The sequence below is a fragment of the Oncorhynchus mykiss genome, chromosome 15, assembly GCF_013265735.2.
Source record: "Oncorhynchus mykiss isolate Arlee chromosome 15, USDA_OmykA_1.1, whole genome shotgun sequence".
NCBI classification, from domain to species: domain Eukaryota; kingdom Metazoa; phylum Chordata; class Actinopteri; order Salmoniformes; family Salmonidae; genus Oncorhynchus; species Oncorhynchus mykiss.
Window position 1 is genome coordinate 78,317,257 of NC_048579.1, and position 25,852 is coordinate 78,343,108.

A 25,852-nucleotide genomic window follows, 5' to 3' on the forward strand; every position below is an offset into this window, starting at 1 on the left:
CGCTTACCTCCCATGATGAACAGTAATCTGTGCTGTCCTCTTACCTCCCATGAGGAACAGTATCTGTTTTGTCCTCTTACCTCCCATGAGGAACAGTATCTGTTTTGTCCTCTTACCTAACCATGAGGAAACGTAATCTATGTTGTCCTCTTAACACCCATGAGGAACAGTATCTGTGTTCTCCTCTTACCTCCCACGAGGAACATTATCTGTGTTGTCCTCTTACCTCCCATGAGGAACAGTAATCTGTGTTGTCCGCTTACCTCCCATAAGGAACAGTAATCTGTGCTGTCCTCTTACCTCCCATGAGGAACAGTATCTGTTTTGTCCTCTTACCTCCCATGAGGAACAGTAATCTGTGTTGTCCTCTTACCTCCCATGAGGAACAGTATCTGTGTTGTCCTCTTACCTCCCATGAGGAACAGTAATCTGTGTTGTCCGCTTACCTCCCATGAGGAACAGTAATCTGTGCTGTCCTCTTACCTCCCATGAGGAACAGTATCTGTTTTGTCCTCTTACCTCCCATGAGGAACAGTATCTGTTTTGTCCTCTTACCTAACCATGAGGAAACGTAATCTATGTTGTCCTCTTAACACCCATGAGGAACAGTATCTGTGTTCTCCTCTTACCTCCCACGAGGAACATTATCTGTGTTGTCCTCTTACCTCCCATGAGGAACAGTAATCTGTGTTGTCCGCTTACCTCCCATGAGGAACAGTAATCTGTGCTGTCCTCTTACCTCCCATGAGCAACAGTATCTGTTTTGTCCTCTTACCTCCCATGAGGAACAGTAATCTGTGTTGTCCTCTTACCTCCCATGAGGAACAGTAATCTGTGTTGTCCTCTTACCTCCCATGAGGAACAGTAATCTGTGTTGTCCTCTTACCTCCCATGAGGAACAGTAATCTGTGTTGTCCTCTTACCTCCCACGAGGAACAGTATCTGTTTTGTCCTCTTACCTAACCATGAGGAAACGTAATCTATGTTGTCCTCTTAACACCCATGAGGAACAGTATCTGTGTTCTCCTCTTACCTCCCACGAGGAACATTATATGTGTTGTCCTCTTACCTCCCATGAGGAACAGTAATCTGTGTTGTCCGCTTACCTCCCATGAGGAACAGTAATCTGTGCTGTCCTCTTACCTCCCATGAGGAACAGTATCTGTTTTGTCCTCTTACCTCCCATGAGGAACAGTAATCTGTTTTGTCCTCTTACCTCCCATGAGGAACAGTAATCTGTGTTGTCCTCTTACCTCCCATGAGGAACAGTAATCTGTGCTGTCCTCTTACCTCCCATGAGGAACAGTAATCTGTGCTGTCCTCTTACCTCCCATGAGGAACAGTAATCTGTGTTGTCCTCTTACCTCCCATGAGGAACAGTAATCTGTGCTGTCCTCTTACCTCCCATGAGGAACAGTAATCCTGCCACGTACTGCATCAGTCCTCTATCCCAGCAGCATCCCAGAACACCTATCGTCCAGCCAAACAGAATGATGGCTACAGCCATGCCCATGAAGCCTGCCGTCATCCGCCGCAGGTCTGGAGAGACAGGAGAGATACAAGAGGGGAGGGTTAGCATGGTTACAACACACACACTGTAGTCCACGTTCTGACACACACACACTGTAGTCCACGTTCTGACACACACACTGTAGTCCACGTTCTGACACACACACTGTAGTCCACGTTCAGACACACACTGTAGTCCACGTTCTGACACACACACTGTAGTCCATGTTCTGACACACACACACACTGTAGTCCACGTTCTGACACACACACACTGTAGTCCACGTTCAGACACACACACTGTAGTCCACGTTCTGACACACACACACACTGTAGTCCACGTTCTGACACACACACTGTAGTCCACGTTCAGACACACACTGTAGTCCACGTTCTGACACACACACTGTAGTCCACGTTCTGACACACACACACACTGTAGTCCACGTTCTGACACACACACACTGTAGTCCACGTTCAGACACACACTGTAGTCCACGTTCTGACACACACACTGTAGTCCACGTTCTGACACACAAACTGTAGTCCACGTTCTGACACACACACTGTAGTCCACGTTCAGACACACACACTGTAGTCCACGTTCTGACACACACACACTGTAGTCCACGTTCAGACACACACACTGTAGTCCACGTTCAGACACACACACACTGTAGTCCACGTTCAGACACACACACACTGTAGTCCACGTTCAGACACACACACACTGTAGTCCACGTTCTGACACACACACACTGTAGTCCACGTTCAGACACACACACACACTGTAGTCCACGTTCAGACACACACACACTGTAGTCCATGTTCAGACACACACTGTAGTCCACGTTCTGACACACACACTGTAGTCCACGTTCTGACACACACACACTGTAGTCCATGTTCTGACACACACACACTGTAGTCCACGTTCTGACACACACACACACTGTAGTCCACGTTCAGACACACACACACACTGTAGTCCACGTTCTGACACACACACACACTGTAGTCCACGTTCAGACACACACACACTGTAGTCCACGTTCAGACACACACACACTGTAGTCCACGTTCAGACACACACACTGTAGTCCACGTTCAGACACACACACACACTGTAGTCCACGTTCAGACACACACACACACTGTAGTCCACGCTCAGACACACACACACACTGTAGTCCACGTTCAGACACACACACACTGTAGTCCACGTTCTGACACACACACACTGTAGTCCACGTTCTGACACACACACACTGTAGTCCACGTTCAGACACACACACACACTGTAGTCCACGTTCAGACACACACACTGTAGTCCACATTCAGACACACACACACACTGTAGTCCACGTTCAGACACACACACTGTAGTCCACTTTCAGACACACACACAGAAGGGTTAGGCAACGTTCAGACAGAAATAGCTACTGGAACGGTCTTGACCTCTGACCCTGTCAGGACGCCTGTCATTCAGCTACTGGAACTGTTTTTAACCTCTGACCCTGTCAGGGCGCCAGTCATTCAGCTACTGGGACTGTCTTAACCTCTGACCCTGTCAGGAAGCCTGTCATTCAGCTACTGGGACTGTCTTAACCTCTGACCCTGTCAGGAAGCCTGTGATTCAGCTATTGGAAGTGTCCCAACGTAACAGTCCTAACCCCTGACTCTGTGAACAGACTACTGACGACACAGCAGAGATAGAAGATCAACTGTAGCGTCTACAGAAGACAAATGTAGAAATCTGTAATGTTGCTCGTATCAGATCTCCTGACATTATGATCTCACGTCCTTATACCGTATGACCTCACTTCCTAATACCGTATGACCTCACTTCCTTATACCGTATGACCTCACTTCCTAATACCGTATGACCTCACTTCCTAATACCGTATGACCTCACTTCCTAATACCGTATGACCTCACTTCCTAATACCGTATGACCTCACTTCCAAAATACCGTATGACCTCACTTCCTAATACCGTATGAACTCACTTCCTTATACCGTATGACCTCACTTCCTAATACCGTATGGCCTCACTTCCTAATACCGTATGATCTCACTTCCTAATACCGTATGACCTTACTTCCTAATACCGTATGACCTCACTTCCTAAGACCGTATGGCCTCACTTCCTTATACCGTATGACCTCACTTCCTAATACCGTATGACCTCACTTCCTAATACCGTATGACCTCACTTCCTAATACCGTATGACCTCACTTCCTTATACCGTATGACCTCACTTCGTAATACCGTATGACCTCACTTCCTAATACCGTATGAACTCACTTCCTAATACCGTATGACCTCACTTCCTTATACCGTATGACCTCACTTCCTAATACCGTATGACCTCACTTCCTAATACCGTATGACCTCACTTCCTAATACCGTATGACCTCACTTCCTAATACCGTATGACCTCACTTCCTTATACCTTATGACCTCACTTCCTAATACTGTATGATCTCACTTCCTAATACCGTATGACCTCACTTCCTAATACCGTATGACCTCACTTCCTAATACCGTATGACCTCACTTCCTAATACCGTATGATCTCACTTCCTTATGCCGTATGACCTCACTTCCTAATACTGTATGATCTCACTTCCTAATACTGTATGACCTCACTTCCTAGTACCGTATGACCTCACTTCCTTATACCGTATGACCTCACTTCCTAATACCGTATGACTTCACTTCCTTATACCGTATGACCTCACTTCCTTATACCGTATGACCTTAGTTTGTCTATACTATTTCAGGATAACACCTTGAGCTCCCGCTGCTGGTGTGTGCCAGTCCGTGAGCATGTTTTTACGGGCTGAGGAAGAATGATGTGGGGAGAGGCCCGTAGAACCTTGACGGGCAAGCACCAACGCCCTCTAGGTAATCTGTCCCACAGTCCCACAGGGCCCATAAATACTCTACCTATCAACAGTCCCATGTCTGCCCTAACTGCCCCAGAGCAGAACAAATAGAGAGCGAGAGAAAGAGAGAGAGAGAAGGTGGGGCAGGGAGAGAGATGGAGAGAGACAGCAGCTAAAATGCATCTGGACGTAAGAGAGTAAGATATGATCTATTTAATATGATCTATAATCATACTATTTCATCAGGATTCTTCTCAGCTTGTAGTTCGAATTCAACTGGACGGATCTCAAACTTCAAAAACAAGCCTCACAGGATGAACCCAGATGTCATTGGGCCCCCGAGTGGAGCAGTGGTTTAAAGGCTCCCGAGTGGAGCAGTGGTCTAAAGGCTCCCAAGTGGAGCAGTGGTCTAAAGGCTCCCGAGTGGAGCAGTGGTCTAAAGGCTCCCGAGTGGAGCAGTGGTCTAAAGGCTCCCGAGTGGAGCAGTGGTCTAAAGGCTCCCGAGTGGAGCAGTGGTCTAAAGGCTCCCGAGTGGAGCAGTGGTCTAAAGGCCCCTGAGTGGAGCAGTGGTCTAAAGGCTCCCGAGTGGAGCGGTGGTCTAAAGGCTCCCGATTGGAGCAGTGGTCTAAAGGCTCCCGAGTGGAGCAGTGGTCTAAAGGCTCCCGAGTGGAGCACTGGTCTAAAGGCTCCCGAGTGGAGCAGTGGTCTAAAGGCTCCCGAGTGGAGCGGTTGTCTAAAGGCTCCCGAGTGGAGCGGTTGTCTAAAGGCTCCCGAGTGGAGCGGTTGTCTAAAGGCTCCCGAGTGGAGCAGTGGTTTAAAGGCTCCCGAGTGGAGCAGTGGTCTAAAGGCTCCCGAGTGGAGCGGTTGTCTAAAGGCTCCCGCGTGGAGTATTGGTTTAAAGGCTCCCGAGGCTGGCAGTGGTCTAAAGCCTCCCAAGTGGGGCAGTGGTCTAAAGGCTCCCGAGTAGAGCAGTGGTCTAAAGGCTCCCGAGTGGAGCAGTGGTCTAAAGGCTCCCGAGTGGAGCAGTGGTCTAAAGGCTCCCGAGTGGAGCAGTGGTCTAAAGGCTCCCGAGTGGAGCAGTGGTCTAAAGGCTCCCGAGTGGAGCAGTGGTCTAAAGGCTCCCGAGTGGAGCAGTGGTCTAAAGGCTCCCGAGTGGAGCAGTGGTCTAAAGGCTCCCGAGTGGAGCAGTGGTCTAAAGGCTCCCGAGTGGAGCAGTGGTCTAAAGGCTCCCGAGTGGAGCAGTGGTCTAAAGGCTCCCGAGTGGAGCAGTGGTCTAAAGGCTCCCGAGTGGAGCAGTGGTCTAAAGGCTCCCGAGTGGAGCAGTGGTCTAAAGGCTCCCGAGTGGAGCAGTGGTCTAAAGGCCCCCGAGTGGAGCGGTGGTCTAAAGGCTCCCGAGTGGAGCGGTGGTCTAAAGGCTCCCGAGTGGAGCAGTGGTCTAAAGGCTCCCGAGTGGAGCAGTGGTCTAAAGGCTCCCGAGTGGAGCAGTGGTCTAAAGGCTCCCGAGTGGAGCAGTGGTCTAAAGGCTCCCGAGTGGAGCGGTTGTCTAAAGGCTCCCGAGTGGAGCGGTTGTCTAAAGGCTCCCGAGTGGAGCGGTGGTTTAAAGGCTCCCGAGTGGAGCAGCGGTCTAAAGGCTCCCGAGTGGAGCAGCGGTCTAAAGGCTCCCAAGTGGAGCAGTGGTCTAAAGGCTCCCGAGTGGAGCGGTGGTCTAAAGGCTCCCGCGTGGAGCAGTGGTTTAAAGGCTCCCGAGGCTGGCAGTGGTCTAAAGCCTCCCAAGTGGGGCAGTGGTCTAAAGGCTCCCGAGTGGGGCAGTGGTCTAAAGGCTCCCGAGTGGAGCAGTGGTCTAAAGGCTCCCGAGTGGAGCAGTGGTTTAAAGGCACTGCATCTCAGTGCAAGAGGCATCACTACAGTCCCTGGTTTGATTCTAGGCTGTATCACATCCGGCTGTGATTGGGAGTCCCATAGGGTGGCGCACAGTTGGCCCAGCGTTGTTCAGATTTGGCTGGGGTAGGTCATCATTGTAAATAAGAATTTGTTCTTAACTGACTTGCCTTGTTAACTAAAAAAATTGCATCTAGTTATTCATCACAGGTCTGGAAGCAATCATAGACACATACAAGGGGGGAGAGATTGAGGAGGGGGGAGAGACTGAGGAGGGGGGAGAGATTGAGGTGGGGGGAGAGATTGAGGAGGGGGGGGAGATTGAGGAGGGGGGAGAGATTGAGGAGGGGGGAGAGATTGAGGAGGGGGGAGAGATTGAGGAGGGGGGAGAGATTGAGGAGGGGGGAGAGATTGAGGTGTGGAGAGAGATTGAGGTGTGGGGAGATATTGAGGAGGGGAGGGAGATTGAGGAGGGGGGGAGAGATTGAGGAGCGATTGATTGATTGAGGAGGGGTGAGAGATTGAGATGTGGGGAGAGATTGAGGTGTGGGGAGAGATTGAGGTGTGTATGTAAATGATGCAGGTGCAGATATCATCCTCTCATCAGGAGAGACATTATCCATGTACACAATTATTCACCTTCTGCTGCTTCCTGCTTCCCCCAGATTCACCAGACCTGCTTCTGACACAGAGGAGTGTTGCTGCTAATTGCAGACATGTTTTGTGTGTGTGTGTGTGTGTGTGTGTATGTATGTGTGTGTGTGTGCCATAGCCAGAGATCAGCTAACTGCCACTGCCGGCCCCTTTCATCTCTAACAGAGGGGGTACAGGTTAATACCCTCCCAGACCACCTCCTTTGATCTCTAACAGAGGGGGTCCAGATTAATACCCTCCCGGGCCACCACCTCCTTTGATCTCTAACAGAGGGGGTCCAGGTTATTACCCTCCCGGGCCAGACCACCACCTCCTTTGATCTCTAACAGAGGGGGTACAGGTTATTACCCTCCCGGGCCAGACCACCACCTCCTTTGATCTCTAACAGAGGGGTTACAGGTTAATACCCTCCCAGACCACCACCTCCTTTGATCTCTAACAGAGGGGGTACAGGTTACTACCCTCCCAGACCACCACCTCCTTTGATCTCTAACAGAGGGGGTACAGGTTAATACCCTCCCAGACCACCACCTCCTTTGATCTCTAACAGAGGGGGTACAGGTTAATACCCTCCCAGACCACCACCTCCTTTGATCTCTAACAGAGGGGGTACAGGTTAATACCCTCCCAGACCACCACCTCCTTTGATCTCTAACAGAGGGGTTACAGGTTATTACCCTCCCGGGCCAGACCATCAAAGCCAGAGATCTACCACGATGTCGTGATGTCACAGACACCAGCGTTGCGTGCTAAGCGCTCGTGGCGGGGGGGGGATGGCAGATGGGACGAGGGATATTGTTTATTTGGGGGGATAGAGAGAGGAGGGGTTTTTGTCAAGGGGAAGGGAGGATCGCTGACTGAGGATATGTCCCAAATGGCACCCTATTCCCTATGTACGATCCCATAGTGCTCTGGTCACAAGTAACTTTTAGTGCACTATGTAGGGAATAGGGTATAAGGTGCCTTTTGGAATGCGATCACATACGGACTCTGCTGCCATCAGAATCTCTCCTCGTCTTGTCTTGTCAAGGAGCAGGGGGCCGGTTGGCTGCTGCTGCCGTGGCGATGGGCCCGTTGGGGGGGTAATAGAGCTTCATTTCATTATCGGATGTCAACCGCCACCAGGGGAAAAAAAACACGGAGAGGAGAAATCTAATTACTACTGATAGCAGGAGGGATGGACAGTGGTGGTCGCTGGGATGGACTCTCCTCTCCCCTCCCCTCCTCTCCTCTCCTCCTCCCCCTCCTCTCCTCTCCTCTCCTCTCCTCTCCTCTCCCCTCTCTACATTATAAGACGATGACATATGCCCCATTTATTTAGAGACAGCTTTCAACATATGCCCTGTGGTTGGTGGCTGTGTAGTGTGGTGTTCTCCTGCTGCCTGACAGTAATCCCCAGGGTATAGTGACATATGGGTGATTTACAGGCTGGCAGTAGGCTGGCCGCCACGCTGTCCCTCTAGGATCAGCCATGCAGGATCCACAGGGAGCAGGGCATTGGGACGGAGAGAGAGGACTGAAAGGACAGAGTAATAGAACAGAGGGAGGACTGGCGGTTTCCTAGTCAGTGGACAGTAGAGGGCACATCTGTCCCTGGGGGACATGGGGTCAACAGAGGGTTTCCTAGTCAGTGGACAGAAGAGGGCACATCTGTCCCTGGGGGACATGGGGTCAACAGAGGGTTTCCTAGTCAGTGGATTGTAGAGGGCACATCTGTCCCTAGGAGACAAGGGGTCAACAGAGGGAGGACTGACTATTTCCTAGTCAGTGGACAGAAGTCAACAGAGGGTTTCCTAGTCAGTGGACAGTAGAGGGCACATCTGTCCCTCGGGGACAGAGGACAAGGGGTCAACAGCGACTGTACAGGTTCAAGGTACAGATAGAATAGCCGTGAAAAACAAAAAGTTTCCTCTTTGAAGAAGACCATCTAGTCAAAACATTAAACTTAATAAAACAACTGGAGAATCAGTTTCCTGTTTCTGTTTTCTGTTGACGTAGAGGGTCTTTGAGGTCACCCGAGGGGCAGTGTTGGAGCACCAAGCTGTCAATCAACTCTTCCAGCCAATCACCTCGCCGGTGAGGTCAACAGAGAAGCGAGACACAGAAGGGGACACCACTATTATCTGTGGTTTGTCATGTCGACTAGGGGGGGTGTGGATCTTTGCTATAAAAGATATCAGTTGCCATTACGTTGACCACTCTCAACTTTTCATTAGAGATACTGAACTGTTGAAAGTCAAATACTATTGCAAAAGCTGAATTATTATTGAAAGTGACGTTTAAGTATAACTCTGACCTGGTGTTTGCTCTCTTATCATTTGGTAATACAGGAAATTGCCACAAAAGTATACGGGTAGTTAGACCACAGACTGATGGTTATGTGTCTGGTCACGTATACTTTGATCATCATTATCGATCACTAGGAATAGCTGACATTAGCGATCTAGCTAGCTAATAGCTACTTAGGTAGCAGGCTAACGTTAGCCTACCTCAGTACAACTCGCATCTGGCTTGGACACTAGGAATAGCTGACATTAGCGATCTAGCTAGCTAATAGCTACTTAGGTAGCAGGCTAATGTTAGCCTACCTCAGTACAACTCGCCTCTGGCTTGGACACTAGGAATAGCTGACATTAGCGATCTAGCTAGCTAATAGCTACTTAGGTAGCAGGCTAACGTTAGCCTACCTAAATACAACTCGGAGGTTTTGTAGTGAAACGCCATCATGAGACCTCTGATAGTGATCTGAGTTACTGCCCTGAGGACACAGACTGCTTCAGTCTGGCTTGATAAACTAGTTGGCTAATTCCCCAGCCAAGCAGATACAACTAGCATAGTCAACTAGTCGGCTAATTCCCCAGCCAAGCAGATACAACTAGTAGAGTCAACTAGTCGGCTAATTCCCCAGCCAAGCAGATACAACTAGCATAGTAAACTAGTCGGCTAATTCCCCAGCCAAGCAGATACAACTAGTATAGTCAACTAGTAGGCTAATTCCTCAAACAAGCAGATACAACTAGCACAGCAAACTAGTAGGCTAATTCCCCAAACAAGCAGATACAACTAGCACAGCAAACTAGTAGGCTAATTCCCCAAACAAGCAGATACAACTAGCATAGTCAACTAGTCGGCTAATTCCCCAGCCAAGCAGATACAACTAGCATAGTCAACTAGTCGGCTAATTCCCCAGCCAAGCAGATACAACTAGCATAGTCAACTAGTCGGCTAATTCTCCAGCCAAGCAGATACAACTAGCATAGTAAACTAGTCGGCTAATTCCCCCAGCCAAGCAGATACAACTAGTATAGTCAACTAGTAGGCTAATTCCTCAAACAAGCATAGTAATTTTTTGTTGTGAAGTGAATAAGCAAAGGGCTTTGTCTTTTCTTTAGAACAAAATGCAATTTAACACTTGTCTGTTACAGGCCCTCCCAGTCAACGCCACCTCATAAGATTGGCTTCTACAGCTGTTCCAGAGATGTCCAGGTTACAGCCGAACATGCAGCATAGAGAAGACCAGCAAGGGGCCCTCATTAGTATCATGCAGACAGACATGACCTCACTGTGAACATTCCTATGAATGGAACAGACAGACATGACCTCACTGTTCCATTCCTATGAATGGAACAGACATGACCTCACTGTGAACATTCCTATGACTGGAACAGTCAGACATGACCTCACTGTGAACATTCCTATGAATGGAACAGACAGACATGACCTCACTGTGAACATTCCTATGACTGGAACAGACAGACATGACCTCACTGTGAACATCCCTATGAATGGAACAGACAGACATGACCTCACTGTGAACATTCCTATGACTGGAACAGAGAGACATGACCTCACTGTGAACATTCCTATGAATGGAACAGACAGACATGACCTCACTGTGAACGTTCCTATGAATGGAACAGACAGACATGACCTCACTGTGAACATTCCTATGAATGGAACAGACATGACCTCACTGTGAACATTCCTATGACTGGAACAGTCAGACATGACCTCACTGTGAACATTCATATGAATGGAACAGACAGACATGACCTCACTGTGAACATTCCTATGACTGGAACAGACAGGCATGACCTCACTGTGAACATCCCTATGAATGGAACAGACAGACATGACCTCACTGTGAACATTCCTATGAACGGAACAGACATGACCTCACTGTGAACATTCCTATGAATGGAACAGACAGACATGACCTCACTGTGAACATTCCTATGAATGGAACAGACAGACATGACCTCACTGTGGACATTCCTATGAATGGAACAGACAACCACATGACCTCACTGTGAACATTCCTATGAATGGAACAGACAGACACATGACCTCACTGTGAACATTCCTATGACTGGAACAGTCAGACATGACCTCACTGTGAACATTCCTATGACTGGAACAGTCAGACACATGTTGGCAAGTATCCGGCCAGTAACCTTCACCTGTCAGCAGCAACAGCTTTCACAGGCCATTCATTCAGAAGGTCACCCATTGGCCCTGTCCAGGCCATTCATTCAGAAGGTCACCCATTGGCCCTGTCCAGGCCATTCATTCAGAAGGTCACCCATTGGCCCTGTCCAGGCCATTCATTCAGAAGGTCACCCATTGGCCCTGTCCAGGCCATTCATTCAGAAGGTCACCCATTGGCCCTGTCCAGGCCATTCATTCAGAAGGTCACCCATTGGCCCTGTCCAGGCCATTCATTCAGAAGGTCACCCATTGGCCCTGTCCAGGCCATTCATTCAGAAGGTAACCCATTGGCCCTGTCCAGGCCATTCATTCAGAAGGTCACCCATTGGCCCTGTCCAGGCCATTCATTCAGAAGGTCACCCATTGGCCCTGTCCAGGCCATTCATTCAGAAAGTCACCCATTGGCCCTGTCCAGGCCATTCATTCAGAAGGTCACCCATTGGCCCTGTCCAGGCCATTCATTCAGAAGGTCACCCATTGGCCCTGTCCAGGCCATTCATTCAGAAGGTCACCCATTGGCCCTGTCCAGGCCATTCATTCAGAAGGTCACCCATTGGCCCTGTCCAGGCCATTCATTCAGAAGGTCACCCATTGGCCCTGTCCAGGCCATTCATTCAGAAGGTCACCCATTGGCCCTGTCCAGGCCATTCATTCAGAAGGTCACCCATTGGCCCTGTCCAGGCCATTCATTCAGAAGGTCACCCATTGGCCCTGTCCAGGCCATTCATTCAGAAGGTAACCCATTGGCCCTGTCCAGGCCATTCATTCAGAAGGTCACCCATTGGCCCTGTCCAGGTCATTCATTCAGAAGGTCACCCATTGGCCCTGTTCAGGTCATTCATTCAGAAGGTCACCCATTGGCCCTGTTCAGGCCATTCATTCAGAAGGTCACCCATTGGCCCTGTCCAGGCCATTCATTCAGAAGGTCACCCATTGGCCCTGTCCAGGCCATTCATTCAGAAGGTCACCCATTGGCCCTGTCCAGGCCATTCATTCAGAAGATCACCCATTGGCCCTGTCCAGGCCATTCATTCAGAAGGTCACCCATTGGCCCTGTCCAGGCCATTCATTCAGAAGGTCACCCATTGGCCCTGTCCAGGCCATTCATTCAGAAGGTAACCCATTGGCCCTGTCCATGCCATTCATTCAGAAGGTCACCCATTGGCCCTGTCCAGGCCATTCATTCAGAAGGTCACCCATTGGCCCTGTCCAGGCCATTCATGAATGAGGAGTACAGTACTCTGTAGTGATGTTATTGAGGAGTACAGTACTCTGTAGTGATGTTATTGAGGAGTACAGTACTCTGTAGTGATGTTATTGAGGAGTACAGTACTCTGTAGTGAGATGTTATTGAGGAGCACAGTACTCTGTAGTGATGTTATTGAGGAGTACAGTACTCTGTAGTGATGTTATTGGGGAGTACAGTACTCTGTAGTGATGTTATTGAGGAGTACAGTACTCTGTAGTGATGTTATTGAGGAGTACAGTACTCTGTAGTGATGTTATTGAGGAGTACAGTACTCTCTGTAGTGATGTTATTGAGGAGTACAGTACTCTGTAGTGATGTTATTGGGGAGTACAGTACTCTGTAGTGATGTTATTGAGGAGTACAGTACTCTGTAGTGATGTTATTGAGGAGCACAGTACTCTGTAGTGATGTTATTGAGGAGTACAGTACTCTGTAGTGATGTTATTGAGGAGCACAGTACTCTGTAGTGATGTTATTGAGGAGTACAGTACTCTGTAGTGATGTTATTGGGGAGTACAGTACTCTGTAGTGATGTTATTGAGGAGTACAGTACTCTCTGTAGTGATGTTATTGGGGAGTACAGTACTCTGTAGTGATGTTATTGAGGAGTACAGTACTCTCTGTAGTGATGTTATTGAGGAGTACAGTACTCTGTAGTGATGTTATTGAGGAGTACAGTACTCTGTAGTGAGATGTTATTGAGGAGTACAGTACTCTGTAGTGATGTTATTGAGGAGTACAGTACTCTGTAGTGATGTTATTGAGGAGTACAGTACTCTGTAGTGATGTTATTGAGGAGTACAGTACTCTGTAGTGATGTTCTTGAGGAGTACAGTACTCTGTAGTGAGATGTTATTGAGGAGTACAGTACTCTGTAGTGATGTTATTGAGGAGTACAGTACTCTGTAGTGATGTTATTGAGGAGTACAGTACTCTGTAGTGAGATGTTATTGAGGAGTACAGTACTCTGTAGTGAGATGTTATTGAGGAGTACAGTACTCTGTAGTGAGATGTTATTGAGGAGTACAGTACTCTGTAGTGATGTTATTGAGGAGTACAGTACTCTGTAGTGATGTTCTTGAGGAGTACAGTACTCTCTGTAGTGATGTTATTGAGGAGTACAGTACTCTGTAGTGAGATGTTCTTGAGGAGTACAGTACTCTGTAGTGATGTTATTGAGGAGTACAGTACTCTGTAGTGATGTTATTGAGGAGTACAGTACTCTGTAGTGAGATGTTATTGAGGAGTACAGTACTCTGTAGTGATGTTATTGAGGAGTACAGTACTCTGTAGTGATGTTATTGAGGAGTACAGTACTCTGTAGTGATGTTATTGAGGAGTACAGTACTCTGTAGTGATGTTCTTGAGGAGTACAGTACTCTGTAGTGAGATGTTATTGAGGAGTACAGTACTCTGTAGTGATGTTATTGAGGAGTACAGTACTCTGTAGTGATGTTATTGAGGAGTACAGTACTCTGTAGTGAGATGTTATTGAGGAGTACAGTACTCTGTAGTGATGTTATTGAGGAGTACAGTACTCTGTAGTGATGTTATTGGGGAGTACAGTACTCTGTAGTGATGTTATTGAGGAGCACAGTACTCTGTAGTGATGTTATTGAGGAGTACAGTACTCTGTAGTGATGTTATTGAGGAGCACAGTACTCTGTAGTGATGTTATTGAGGAGCACAGTACTCTGTAGTGATGTTATTGGGGAGTACAGTACTCTGTAGTGATGTTATTGAGGAGTACAGTACTCTGTAGTGATGTTATTGAGGAGTACAGTACTCTGTGGTGAGATGTTCTTGAGGAGTACAGTACTCTCTGTGGTGATGTTATTGAGGAGTACAGTATTCTGTAGTGAGATGTTCTTGAGGAGTACAGTACTCTGTAGTGAGATGTTATTGAGGAGTACAGTACTCTGTAGTGATGTTATTGAGGAGTACAGTACTCTGTAGTGAGATGTTATTGAGGAGTACAGTACTCTGTAGTGATGTTATTGAGGAGTACAGTACTCTGTAGTGATGTTATTGGGGAGTACAGTACTCTGTAGTGATGTTATTGAGGAGTACAGTACTCTGTAGTGATGTTATTGAGGAGTACAGTACTCTCTGTAGTGATGTTATTGAGGAGTACAGTACTCTCTGTAGTGAGATGTTATTGAGGAGTACAGTACTCTGTAGTGAGATGTTATTGAGGAGTACAGTACTCTCTGTAGTGATGTTCTTGGGGAGTACAGTACTCTCTGTAGTGATGTTCTTGAGGAGTACAGTACTCTCTGTAGTGATGTTATTGGGGAGTACAGTACTCTGTAGTGAGATGTTCTTGAGGAGTACAGTACTCTGTAGTGAGATGTTCTTGAGGAGTACAGTACTCTGTAGTGAGATGTTCTTGAGGAGTACAGTACTCTGTAGTGAGATGTTATTGAGGAGTACAGTACTCTGTAGTGAGATGTTATTGAGGAGTACAGTACTCTGTAGTGATGTTATTGAGGAGTACAGTACTCTCTGTAGTGAGATGTTATTGAGGAGTACAGTACTCTGTAGTGAGATGTTATTGAGGAGTACAGTACTCTGTAGTGATGTTATTGAGGAGTACAGTACTCTGTAGTGAGATGTTATTGAGGAGTACAGTACTCTGTAGTGAGATGTTATTGAGGAGTACAGTACTCTCTGTAGTGATGTTATTGAGGAGTACAGTACTCTCTGTAGTGATGTTATTGAGGAGTACAGTACTCTGTAGTGAGATGTTATTGAGGAGTACAGTACTCTGTAGTGATGTTATTGAGGAGTACAGTACTCTCTGTAGTGATGTTATTGAGGAGTACAGTACTCTGTAGTGATGTTATTGAGGAGTACAGTACTCTGTAGTGATGTTATTGAGGAGTACAGTACTCTGTAGTGATGTTCTTGGGGAGTACAGTACTCTCTGTAGTGATGTTATTGAGGAGTACAGTACTCTGTAGTGATGTTATTGAGGAGTACAGTACTCTGTAGTGAGATGTTCTTGAGGAGTACAGTACTCTGTAGTGAGATGTTATTGAGGAGTACAGTACTCTGTAGTGATGTTATTGGGGAGTACAGTACTCTCTGTAGTGATGTTATTGGGGAGTACAGTACTCTCTGTAGTGATGTTATTGGGGAGTACAGTACTCTCTGTAGTGATGTTATTGGGGAGTACAGTACTCTCTGTAGTGATGTTATTGGGGAGTACAGTACTCTCTGTAGTGATGTTATTGGGGAGTACAGTACTCTCCGTAGTGATGTTATTGAGGAGTACAGTACTCTGTAGTGAGATGTTCTTGAGGAGTACAGTACTCTGTAGTGAGATGTTATTTGGGAGTACAGTACTCTGTAGTGAGATGTTATTGGGGAGTACAGTACTCTGTAGTGATGTTCTTGAGGAGTACAGTACTCTGTAGTGATGTTCTTGAGGAGTACAGTACTCTGTAGTGAGATGTTCTTGAGGAGTACAGTACTCTGTAGTGATGTTCTTGAGGAGTACAGTACTCTGTAGTGAGATGTTATTGAGGAGTACAGTACTCTGTAGTGATGTTATTGAGGAGTACAGTACTCTGTAGTGATGTTATTGAGGAGTACAGTACTCTGTAGTGATGTTATTGAGGAGTACAGTACTCTGTAGTGATGTTATTGAGGAGTACAGTACTCTGTAGTGATGTTATTGAGGAGTACAGTACTCTGTAGTGAGATGTTATTGAGGAGTACAGTACTCTGTAGTGATGTTATTGAGGAGTACAGTACTCTGTAGTGAGATGTTCTTGGGGAGTACAGTACTCTGTAGTGAGATGTTATTTGGGAGTACAGTACTCTGTAGTGAGATGTTCTTGGGGAGTACAGTACTCTGTAGTGAGATGTTCTTGGGGAGTACAGTACTCTGTAGTGAGATGTTCTTGGGGAGTACAGTACTCTGTAGTGAGATGTTCTTGGGGAGTACAGTACTCTGTAGTGAGATGTTCTTGGGGAGTACAGTACTCTGTAGTGAGATGTTCTTGAGGAGTACATTACTCTGTAGTGAGATGTTCTTGAGGAGTACAGTACTCTGTAGTGATGTTCTTGAGGAGTACAGTACTCTGTAGTGAGATGTTATTGAGGAGTACAGTACTCTGTAGTGAGATGTTCTTGGGGAGTACAGTACTCTGTAGTGAGATGTTCTTGAGGAGTACAGTACTCTGTAGTGAGATGTTATTGGGGAGTACAGTACTCTGTAGTGAGATGTTATTGGGGAGTACAGTACTCTGTAGTGAGATGTTCTTGAGGAGTACAGTACTCTGTAGTGAGATGTTCTTGGGGAGTACAGTACTCTGTAGTGAGTTGTTATTGGGGAGTACAGTACTCTGTTGTGAGATGTTCTTGGGGAGTACAGTACTCTGTAGTGAGATGTTCTTGGGGAGTACAGTACTCTGTAGTGAGATGTTATTGGGGAGTACAGTACTCTGTAGTGAGATGTTATTGAGGAGTACAGTACACTGTAGTGAGATGTTATTGAGGAGTACAGTACTCTGTAGTGAGATGTTATTGGGAAGTACAGTACTCTGTAGTGAGATGTTCTTGAGGAGTACAGTACTCTGTAGTGATGTTATTGAGGAGTACAGTACTCTGTAGTGAGATGTTATTGAGGAGTACAGTACTCTGTAGTGAGATGTTCTTGAGGAGTACAGTACTCTGTAGTGAGATGTTATTGAGGAGTACAGTACTCTGTAGTGAGATGTTCTTGAGGAGTACAGTACTCTGTAGTGAGATGTTCTTGAGGAGTACAGTACTCTGTAGTGAGATGTTATTGAGGAGTACAGTACTCTGTAGTGAGATGTTCTTGGGGAGTACAGTACTCTGTAGTGAGATGTTCTTGAGGAGTACAGTACTCTGTAGTGAGATGTCCTTGAGGAGTACAGTACTCTGTAGTGAGATGTTATTGAGGAGTACAGTACTCTGTAGTGAGATGTTCTTGGGGAGTACAGTACTCTGTAGTGAGATGTTCTTGGGGAGTACAGTACTCTGTAGTGAGATGTTCTTGAGGAGTACAGTACTCTGTAGTGAGATGTTCTTGAGGAGTACAGTACTCTGTAGTGAGATGTCCTTGAGGAGTACAGTACTCTGTAGTGAGATGTTATTGAGGAGTACAGTACTCTGTAGTGAGATGTCCTTGAGGAGTACAGTACTCTGTAGTGAGATGTTATTGAGGAGTACAGTACTCTGTAGTGAGATGTTCTTGGGGAGTACAGTACTCTGTAGTGAGATGTTATTGGGGAGTACAGTACTCTGTAGTGAGATGTTCTTGAGGAGTACAGTACTCTGTAGTGAGATGTTATTGAGGAGTACAGTACTCTGTAGTGAGATGTTCTTGGGGAGTACAGTACTCTGTAGTGAGATGTTATTGGGGAGTACAGTACTCATTTCCCTTGTTAAGCCTTGGTCCTAATTCCTATTCCTCCGGAGTAGCAAAATGTAATAATAAAGAGGTTTTAATCAACCGTGAGGGTTGACTAGTTTTATGAAGCTGAGGATTCTGGGATAGTGCTGATGGTGGAACTCTGTGACAGCTAATCAGTCAGCGGTGGGCGGCGAGCACGCCGTGACATCATTAAAGCGTCCGTTTAGCATGACGCCCGTATAATGGCAGTCGTTTCCGTCTAGCCGCCGCGGGCACCACACACACACACACACACACACACACACACACACACACACACACACACACACACACACACACACACAAGCTGCCTGTGTGATAAAAGGAGACAGGCGACTCAGCACTTTAGTGAGAGTTTTAAATCTGTCGCAGGGAGAAGAGAGACAACTATAATGATGTCATTGATGCACTGCTGCTTGTGACAGTTGGACATGCACATTAGGACTGAGAAGCAAATTATGCTGAGTCATTCCAGAGAGAGAGAGAGAGAGATAATGGACTAGCCTATGAGGTTGTGCGAGAATGAGGTTGGACGAGAATGAGGTTGGACGAGAATGAGGTTGTGCGAGAATGAGGTTGTGCGAGAATGAGGTTGTGCGAGAATGAGGTTGGGCGAGAATGAGGTTGGGCGAGAATGAGGCTGTGCGAGAATGAGGCTGTGCGAGAATGAGGCTGTGCGAGAATGAGGCTGTGCGAGAATGAGGTTGGGCGAGAATGAGGTTGGGCGAGAATGAGGTTGGGCGAGAATGAGGTTGGGCGAGAATGAGGTTGGGCGAGAATGAGGTTGGGCGAGAATGAGGTTGGGCGAGAATGAGGTTGGGCGAGAATGAGGTTGGGCGAGAATGAGGTTGGGCGAGAATGAGGTTGTGTGAGAATGAGGTTGGGCGAGAATGAGGTTGGGCGAGAATGAGGTTGGGTGAGAATGAGATTGTGTGAGAGCACTGTGACTGCCTCTGAACAGCTGTCTCTTCTCTATCTCTCTCTCTCCCCATGGCTCTGTCTGTTTGTCTCTATCTGTCTCTCTTAATTTAATTCAATAAGGGCTTTATTGGCATGGGAAACATATGTTAACATTGTCAATGCAAGTGAAGAGGATAATAAACTATACAAATTGACAGTAAACATTACACTCACAAAATTTCAAAAAAGAATAAAGACATTTCAAATGTCATATTATGTGCAAATCTCTCTCTCTCTCTCTCTCTGTCTCTCTCCTGTCTCTCTCTCTCTCTCTCTCTCTCTCTCTTTCTGTGTGTCTCTCTCTCTCTGTCTCTCTCTCTCTCTCTCTTTCTGTCTCTCTCTCTCTCCCGCTCTCTCTCTCTCTCTTTCTGTGTGTGTCTCTCTCTCTCTCTCCCCTCTTTTACCTCATCGTCTTAAATTGGTTTACCCACCATCTGTGACGCGATACTGCCTGTCCTGGATGAATGATGAAACATAAAATGTACACAGAGAGAACTGATGAAGGAAAACTAAACATACAAAAACACAAGACCTAGAGGTGGTGAAGACTACGACACGTACAAACAGGACTGAGCCTGTGTCCCAAATGGCATCCTTATCCCCTATTACCACATAGGGCGATAGGGTGGGATTTGTGATGCAACAGCCTGTAGCATACTGTAGACGTTGTCACCCACACAGAATACCAGCTGAGATGGGGAGAACTCGTATGTCTGAGTCAGAATATACACAGGTTCAGGGGAAGGTTAGGCTGTGGAGAGATGAGACTAATGAATAATGGAGAAGTACATTAACATGGAGGGACTTACTCATAGAGAGGAGGAGGAGGAGGGGGGAGGGGAGTAGGAAGGGAGGAGGAGGGGAGAAGGAGGGGAGGAGAAGGAGGAGGGGAGGAGGAGAAGGAGGAGGGGAGAAGGAGAGGAGAAGGAGAGGAGGGGTGAAGGAGGGGGGAGGGGAGTAGGAAGGAAGGAGGAGGGGAGAAGGAGGGGAGGAGAAGGAGGAGGGGAGGAGGAGAAGGAGGAGGGGAGAAGGAGAGGAGGAGGGGAGAAGGAGAGGAGGAGGGGAGAAGGAGAGGAGGGGTGAAGGAGAGGAGGGGGGAGGGGAGTAGGAAGGAAGGAGGAGGAGGGATAAAGAGGAGCGGAAAAGGAGGAGGAGCGGAAAAGGAGGAGGAGGGGAAAAGGAGGAGGAGAAGGAGGAGGAGGGGAAAAGGAGGAGGAGGGGAGAAGGAAAGGAGGAGGGGAGAAGAAGGAGGAGGGGAGAAGGAGGTGACCATCCTGATTCAGATGACCATCCTACCCGCGCTAGATTACGGAGACGTAATTTATAGATCAGCAGGTAAGGGTGCTCTCGAGCAGCTAGATGTTCTTTACCATTTTACCATCAGATTTGCCACCAATACTCCTTATTGGACACATCACTCTATAGCCTGGTCGATGCTTATTCATAAAACCCTCTTAGTCCTCACTCCCCTCTATCTGAGATATCTACTGCAGCCCTCATCCTCCACATACAACACCGGTTCTGCCAGTCACATTCTGTTAAAGGTCCCCAAAGCACAAACATCCCTGAGTCACTCCTCTTTTCAGTTCGCTGCAGCCAGCGACTGGAACGAGCTGCAACAAACACTCGCAGTTTTATCTCCGTGTCTCCGTGTTACCGTGTTGTGCTGCTACCGTGTTGTGTTGCTACCGTGTTGTGTTGCTACCGTGTTGTGCTGCTACCGTGTTGTGCTGCTACCGTGTTGTGCTGCTACCGTGTTGTGCTGCTACCGTGTTGTGTTGCTACCGTGTTGTGTTGCTACCGTGTTGTGTTGCTACCGTGTTGTGTTGCTACCGTGTTGTGCTGCTACCGTGTTGTGTTGCTACCGTGTTGTGTTGCTACCGTGTTGTGTTGCTACCGTGTTGTGCTGCTACCGTGTTGTGCTGCTACCGTGTTGTGTTGCTACCGTGTTGTGTTGCTACCGTGTTGTGTTGCTACCGTGTTGTGTTGCTACCGTGTTGTGCTGCTACCGTGTTGTGTTGCTACCGTGTTGTGCTGCTACCGTGTTGTGTTGCTACCGTGTTGTGCTGCTACCGTGTTGTGTTGCTACCGTGTTGTGCTGCTACCGTGTTGTGCTGCTACCGTGTTGTGTTGCTACCGTGTTGTGCTGCTACCGTGTTGTGTTGCTACCGTGTTGTGCTGCTACCGTGTTGTGCTGCTACCGTGTTGTGTTGCTACCGTGTTGTGTTGCTACCGTGTTTTGTTGCTACCGTGTTGTTGTTTTCGGTCACACACACACACACACACACAGGTTGGAAAGGTTGGAATCAGTGTATTTGGGGCAGATGCTAGTGGCAGAAGAGAAGTTTCCAGAATCAAAGAGCGTGATGTCACACGGAGAGATGAGGAGCTCGTCATCTCTCCAAACTGCACACGCACACAAACACACACACAGACACAGACACACACACACACACACACACACACACACACGTCAGTGGAGATCAACTCTCCAACCAAACCACAGTTGACTGATTCAGCTGCTTCTGCCAACCTGAATACACCCAGGTGTTCACCCTACTGAATACACCCAGGTATTCGCCCTACTGAATACACCCAGGTGTTCACCCTACTGAATACACCCAGGTGTTCACCCTACTGAATACACCCAGGTATTCACCCTACTGAATACACCCAGGTATTCGCCCTACTGAATACACCCAGGTATTCACCCTACTGAATACACCCAGGTATTCACCCTACTGAATACACCCAGGTATTCACCCTACAGAATACACCCAGGTATTCACCCTACAGAATACACCCAGGTATTCACCCTACAGAATACACCCAGGTATTCACCCTACTGAATACATCCAGGTATTCACCCTACTGAATACACCCAGGTGTTCACCCTACTGAATACACCCAGGTGTTCACCCTACTGAATACACCCAGGTGTTCACCCTACTGAATACACCCAGGTGTTCACCCTACTGAATACACCCAGGTGTTCACCCTACTGAATACACCCAGGTATTATCCCTACTGAATACACCCAGGTGTTCACCCTACTGAATACATCCAGGTGTTCACCCTACTGAATACATCCAGGTATTCACCCTACTGAATACACCCAGGTGTTCACCCTACTGAATACACCCAGGTGTTCACCCTACAGAATACACCCAGGTGTTCACCCTACTGAATACACCCAGGTGTTCACCCTACTGAATACACCCAGGTGTTCACCCTACTGAATACACCCAGGTGTTCACCCTACAGAATACACCCAGGTATTCACCCTACTGAATACACCCAGGTGTTCACCCTACTGAATACACCCAGGTATTCACCCTACTGAATACACCCAGGTATTCACCCTACTGAATACACCCAGGTGTTCACCCTACTGAATACACCCAGGTGTTCACCCTACTGAATACACCCAGGTGTTCACCCTACTGAATACATCCAGGTGTTCACCCTACTGAATAGACCCAGGTGTTCACCCTACTGAATACACCCAGGTGTTCACCCTACTGAATAGACCCAGGTGTTCACCCTACTGAATACATCCAGGTATTCACCCTACTGAATACACCCAGGTGTTCACCCTACTGAATACACCCAGGTGTTCACCCTACTGAATACATCCAGGTATTCACCCTACTCCCTAAATGGAGCACTACTGTTGACCAGAGCTCTACGGGGTTATTACATGGGCCAAACTGTCCTGACCAAATCAACATATTTAACATGGGCCAAACTGTCCTGACCAAGTCAACAATTAGTTCTCCTCAGGCTGAGGTTGGACTAAAATAGAGCCAATATAATACTGTTTCACTCAGTCCCAAATGGGACCCTATTCCCTATATAGTGCACTACTATAGACCAGAGCCCTATTCCCTATATAGTGCACTACTTTAGACAAGAGCCCTATTCCCTATATAGTACACTACTTTTGACCAGGGCCCTATTCCCTATATAGTGCACTACTTTAGACCAGAGCCCTATTCCCTATATAGTGCACTACTTTAGACCAGAGCCCTATTCCCTATATAGTGCACTACTATAGACCAGGGCCCTATTCCCTACATAGTGCACTACTTTAGACCAGAGCCATATTCCCTATATAGTGCACTACTATAGACCAGAGCCCTATTCCCTATATAGTGCACTACTTTAGACCAGAGCCCTATTCCCTATATAGTGCACTACTTTAGACCAGGGCCCTATTCCCTATATAGTACACTACTTTAGACCAGAGCCCTATTCCCTATATAGTACACTACTTTATACCAGAGCCATATTCCCTATATAGTGCACTACTTTAGACCAGAGCCCTATTCCCTATATAGTGCACTACTTTAGACCAGAGCCCTATTCCCTATATAGTGCACTACTTTAGACCAGAGCCCTATTCCCTATATAGTGCACTACTTTAGACCAGGGCCCTATTCCCTACATAGTGCACTACTTTAGACCAGAGCCCTATTCCCTATATAGTGCACTACTTTAGACCAGGGCCCTATTCCCTATATAGTGCACTACTTTAGACCAGGGCCCTATTCCCTATATAGTACACTACTTTAGACCAGACCCTTATGGACCCAAATGTAGTGTACTATACAGGGAATAGGGTGAGTCCTGGTCTAATGTAGTGTACTATACAGGGACTAGGGTGAGTCCTGGTCTAATGTAGTGTACTATACAGGGAATAGGGTGAGTCCTGGTCTAATGTAGTGTACTATACAGGGAATAGGGTGAGTCCTGGTCTAATGTAGTGTACTATATAGGGAATAGGGTGGGTCCTGGTCTAATGTAGTGTACTATATAGGGAATAGGGTGAGTCCTGGTCTAATGTAGTGTACTATATAGGGAATAGGGTGAGTCCTGGTCTAATGTAGTGTACTATACAGGGAATAGAGTGAGTCCTGGTCTAATGTAGTGTACTATATAGGGAATAGGGTGAGTCCTGGTCTAATGTAGTGTACTATACAGGGAATTGGGTGAGTCCTGGTCTAATGTAGTGTACTATACAGGGAATAGGGTGAGTCCTGGTCTAATGTAGTGTACTATATAGGGAATAGGGTGGGTCCTGGTCTAATGTAGTGTACTATACAGGGAATAGGGTGGGTCCTGGTCTAATGTAGTGTACTATATAGGGAATAGGGTGAGTCCTGGTCTAATGTAGTGTACTATACAGGGAATAGGGTGAGTCCTGGTCTAATGTAGTGTACTATATAGGGAACAGGGTGAGTCCTGGTCTAATGTAGTGTACTATACAGGGAATAGGGTGAGTCCTGGTCTAATGTAGTGTACTATATAGGGAATAGGGTGAGTCCTGGTCTAATGTAGTGTACTATATAGGGAATAGGGTGAGTCCTGGTCTAATGTAGTGTACTATAAAGGGAACAGGGTGCCATTTGGTTAGCAGCCTGAATTACCCTCTGACTTTTCCTTTTAAAGCTCTGCTATTCAAAACGCTGAAACTTTAATTAAAGTGTGTTTTGTAAACGGAGCGACGGAGACTCTGCTACGCGGTGGCTCTGAGAGATAAGAGGAGAACAGAGTGTTCCTACACACACACACACACACACACACACACACACACACACACACACACACACACACACACACACACACACACACACACAGGGCTCTGAGAGATAAGAGGAGAACAGAGTGTTCCTATACACACACACACACACACACATACAGGTTTCTGAGAGATAAGAGGAGAACAGAGTGTTCCTACACACACACACACACACACACACAGGGCTCTGAGAGATAAGAGGAGAACAGAGTGTTCCTACACACACACACACACACACACACACACACACACACACAGGGTGTCTCATCCTTAGGATATAAATGTGATATAGTGTGCGTCTGTCTCCTGCTCTGTTATATACAGAAGGTTTATAAACTCCGGACTGGCGAGGAGAGCTTAGGTTAGTCAGGTCTGTTCCTCTGTCGTCCAATTCCTTATCAGCACTGAGCACGTGGCCGACGTAGAGAGGGCAGCCGAGGTCGTCTCTCCTTCCTAGTCAGACCACAAGGTAATCTCTCCTTCCTGGTCAGACCACAAGGTCATCTCTCCTTCCTGGTCAGACCACAAGGTCATCTCTCCTTCCTGGTCAGACCACAAGGTCATCTCTCCTTCCTGGTCAGACCACAAGGTCATCTCTCCTTCCAGGTCAGACCACAAGGTCATCTCTCCTTCCAGGTCAGACCACAAGGTCATCTCTCCTTCCAGGTCAGACCACAAGGTCATCTCTCCTTCCAGGTCAGACCACAACACAGACAGCACAAGACAATTGCTTGGCTATTATTTACAGTAGTTTTCCTGGACGACACAGAGTTGCATCATGTTGTGAATAACAACGCAATAGATTAAGAGACAGGATTACACTGTGCTGTGGTTGACAGACACTGTGCTAAAAAGGGAGTTGGGCAACAGACACTACTGTATATAAGACTATCCAGTCTTTGATGGTCTGCACATCTCCCAGAGTGTGGCTTTAATCCCAGTCAGATTGTATCTCAGGCAGTGAGAGAAGGGAAGATAATCCCAGTCAGATTGTATCTCAGGCAGTGAGAGAAGAGAAGATAATCCGGGTCAGATTGTATCTCAGGCAGTGAGAGAGGGGAAGATAATCCCAGTCAGATTGTATCTCAGGCAGTGAGAGAGGGGAAGATAATCCCAGTCAGATTGTATCTCAGGCAGTGAGAGAGGGGAAGATAATCCCAGTCAGTTTGTATCTCAGGCAGTGAGAGAGGGGAAAATAATCCCAGTCAGATTGTATC

General features: G+C 47.2%; 1 protein-coding gene across 1 annotated transcript in view; it reads right to left on the bottom strand.

Annotated features, from left to right (window-relative positions):
• The window catches only part of LOC118938867 (transmembrane protein 178B), a 153,173-nt gene that overhangs the window by 17,925 nt on the left and 109,396 nt on the right, over positions 1 to 25,852 (bottom strand). The window contains exon 4 of the mRNA XM_036945438.1: positions 1,402 to 1,539. Within this exon, the coding sequence (XP_036801333.1) occupies positions 1,402 to 1,539 (138 nt within the window). The remainder of the gene's footprint in view (positions 1 to 1,401; positions 1,540 to 25,852) is intronic.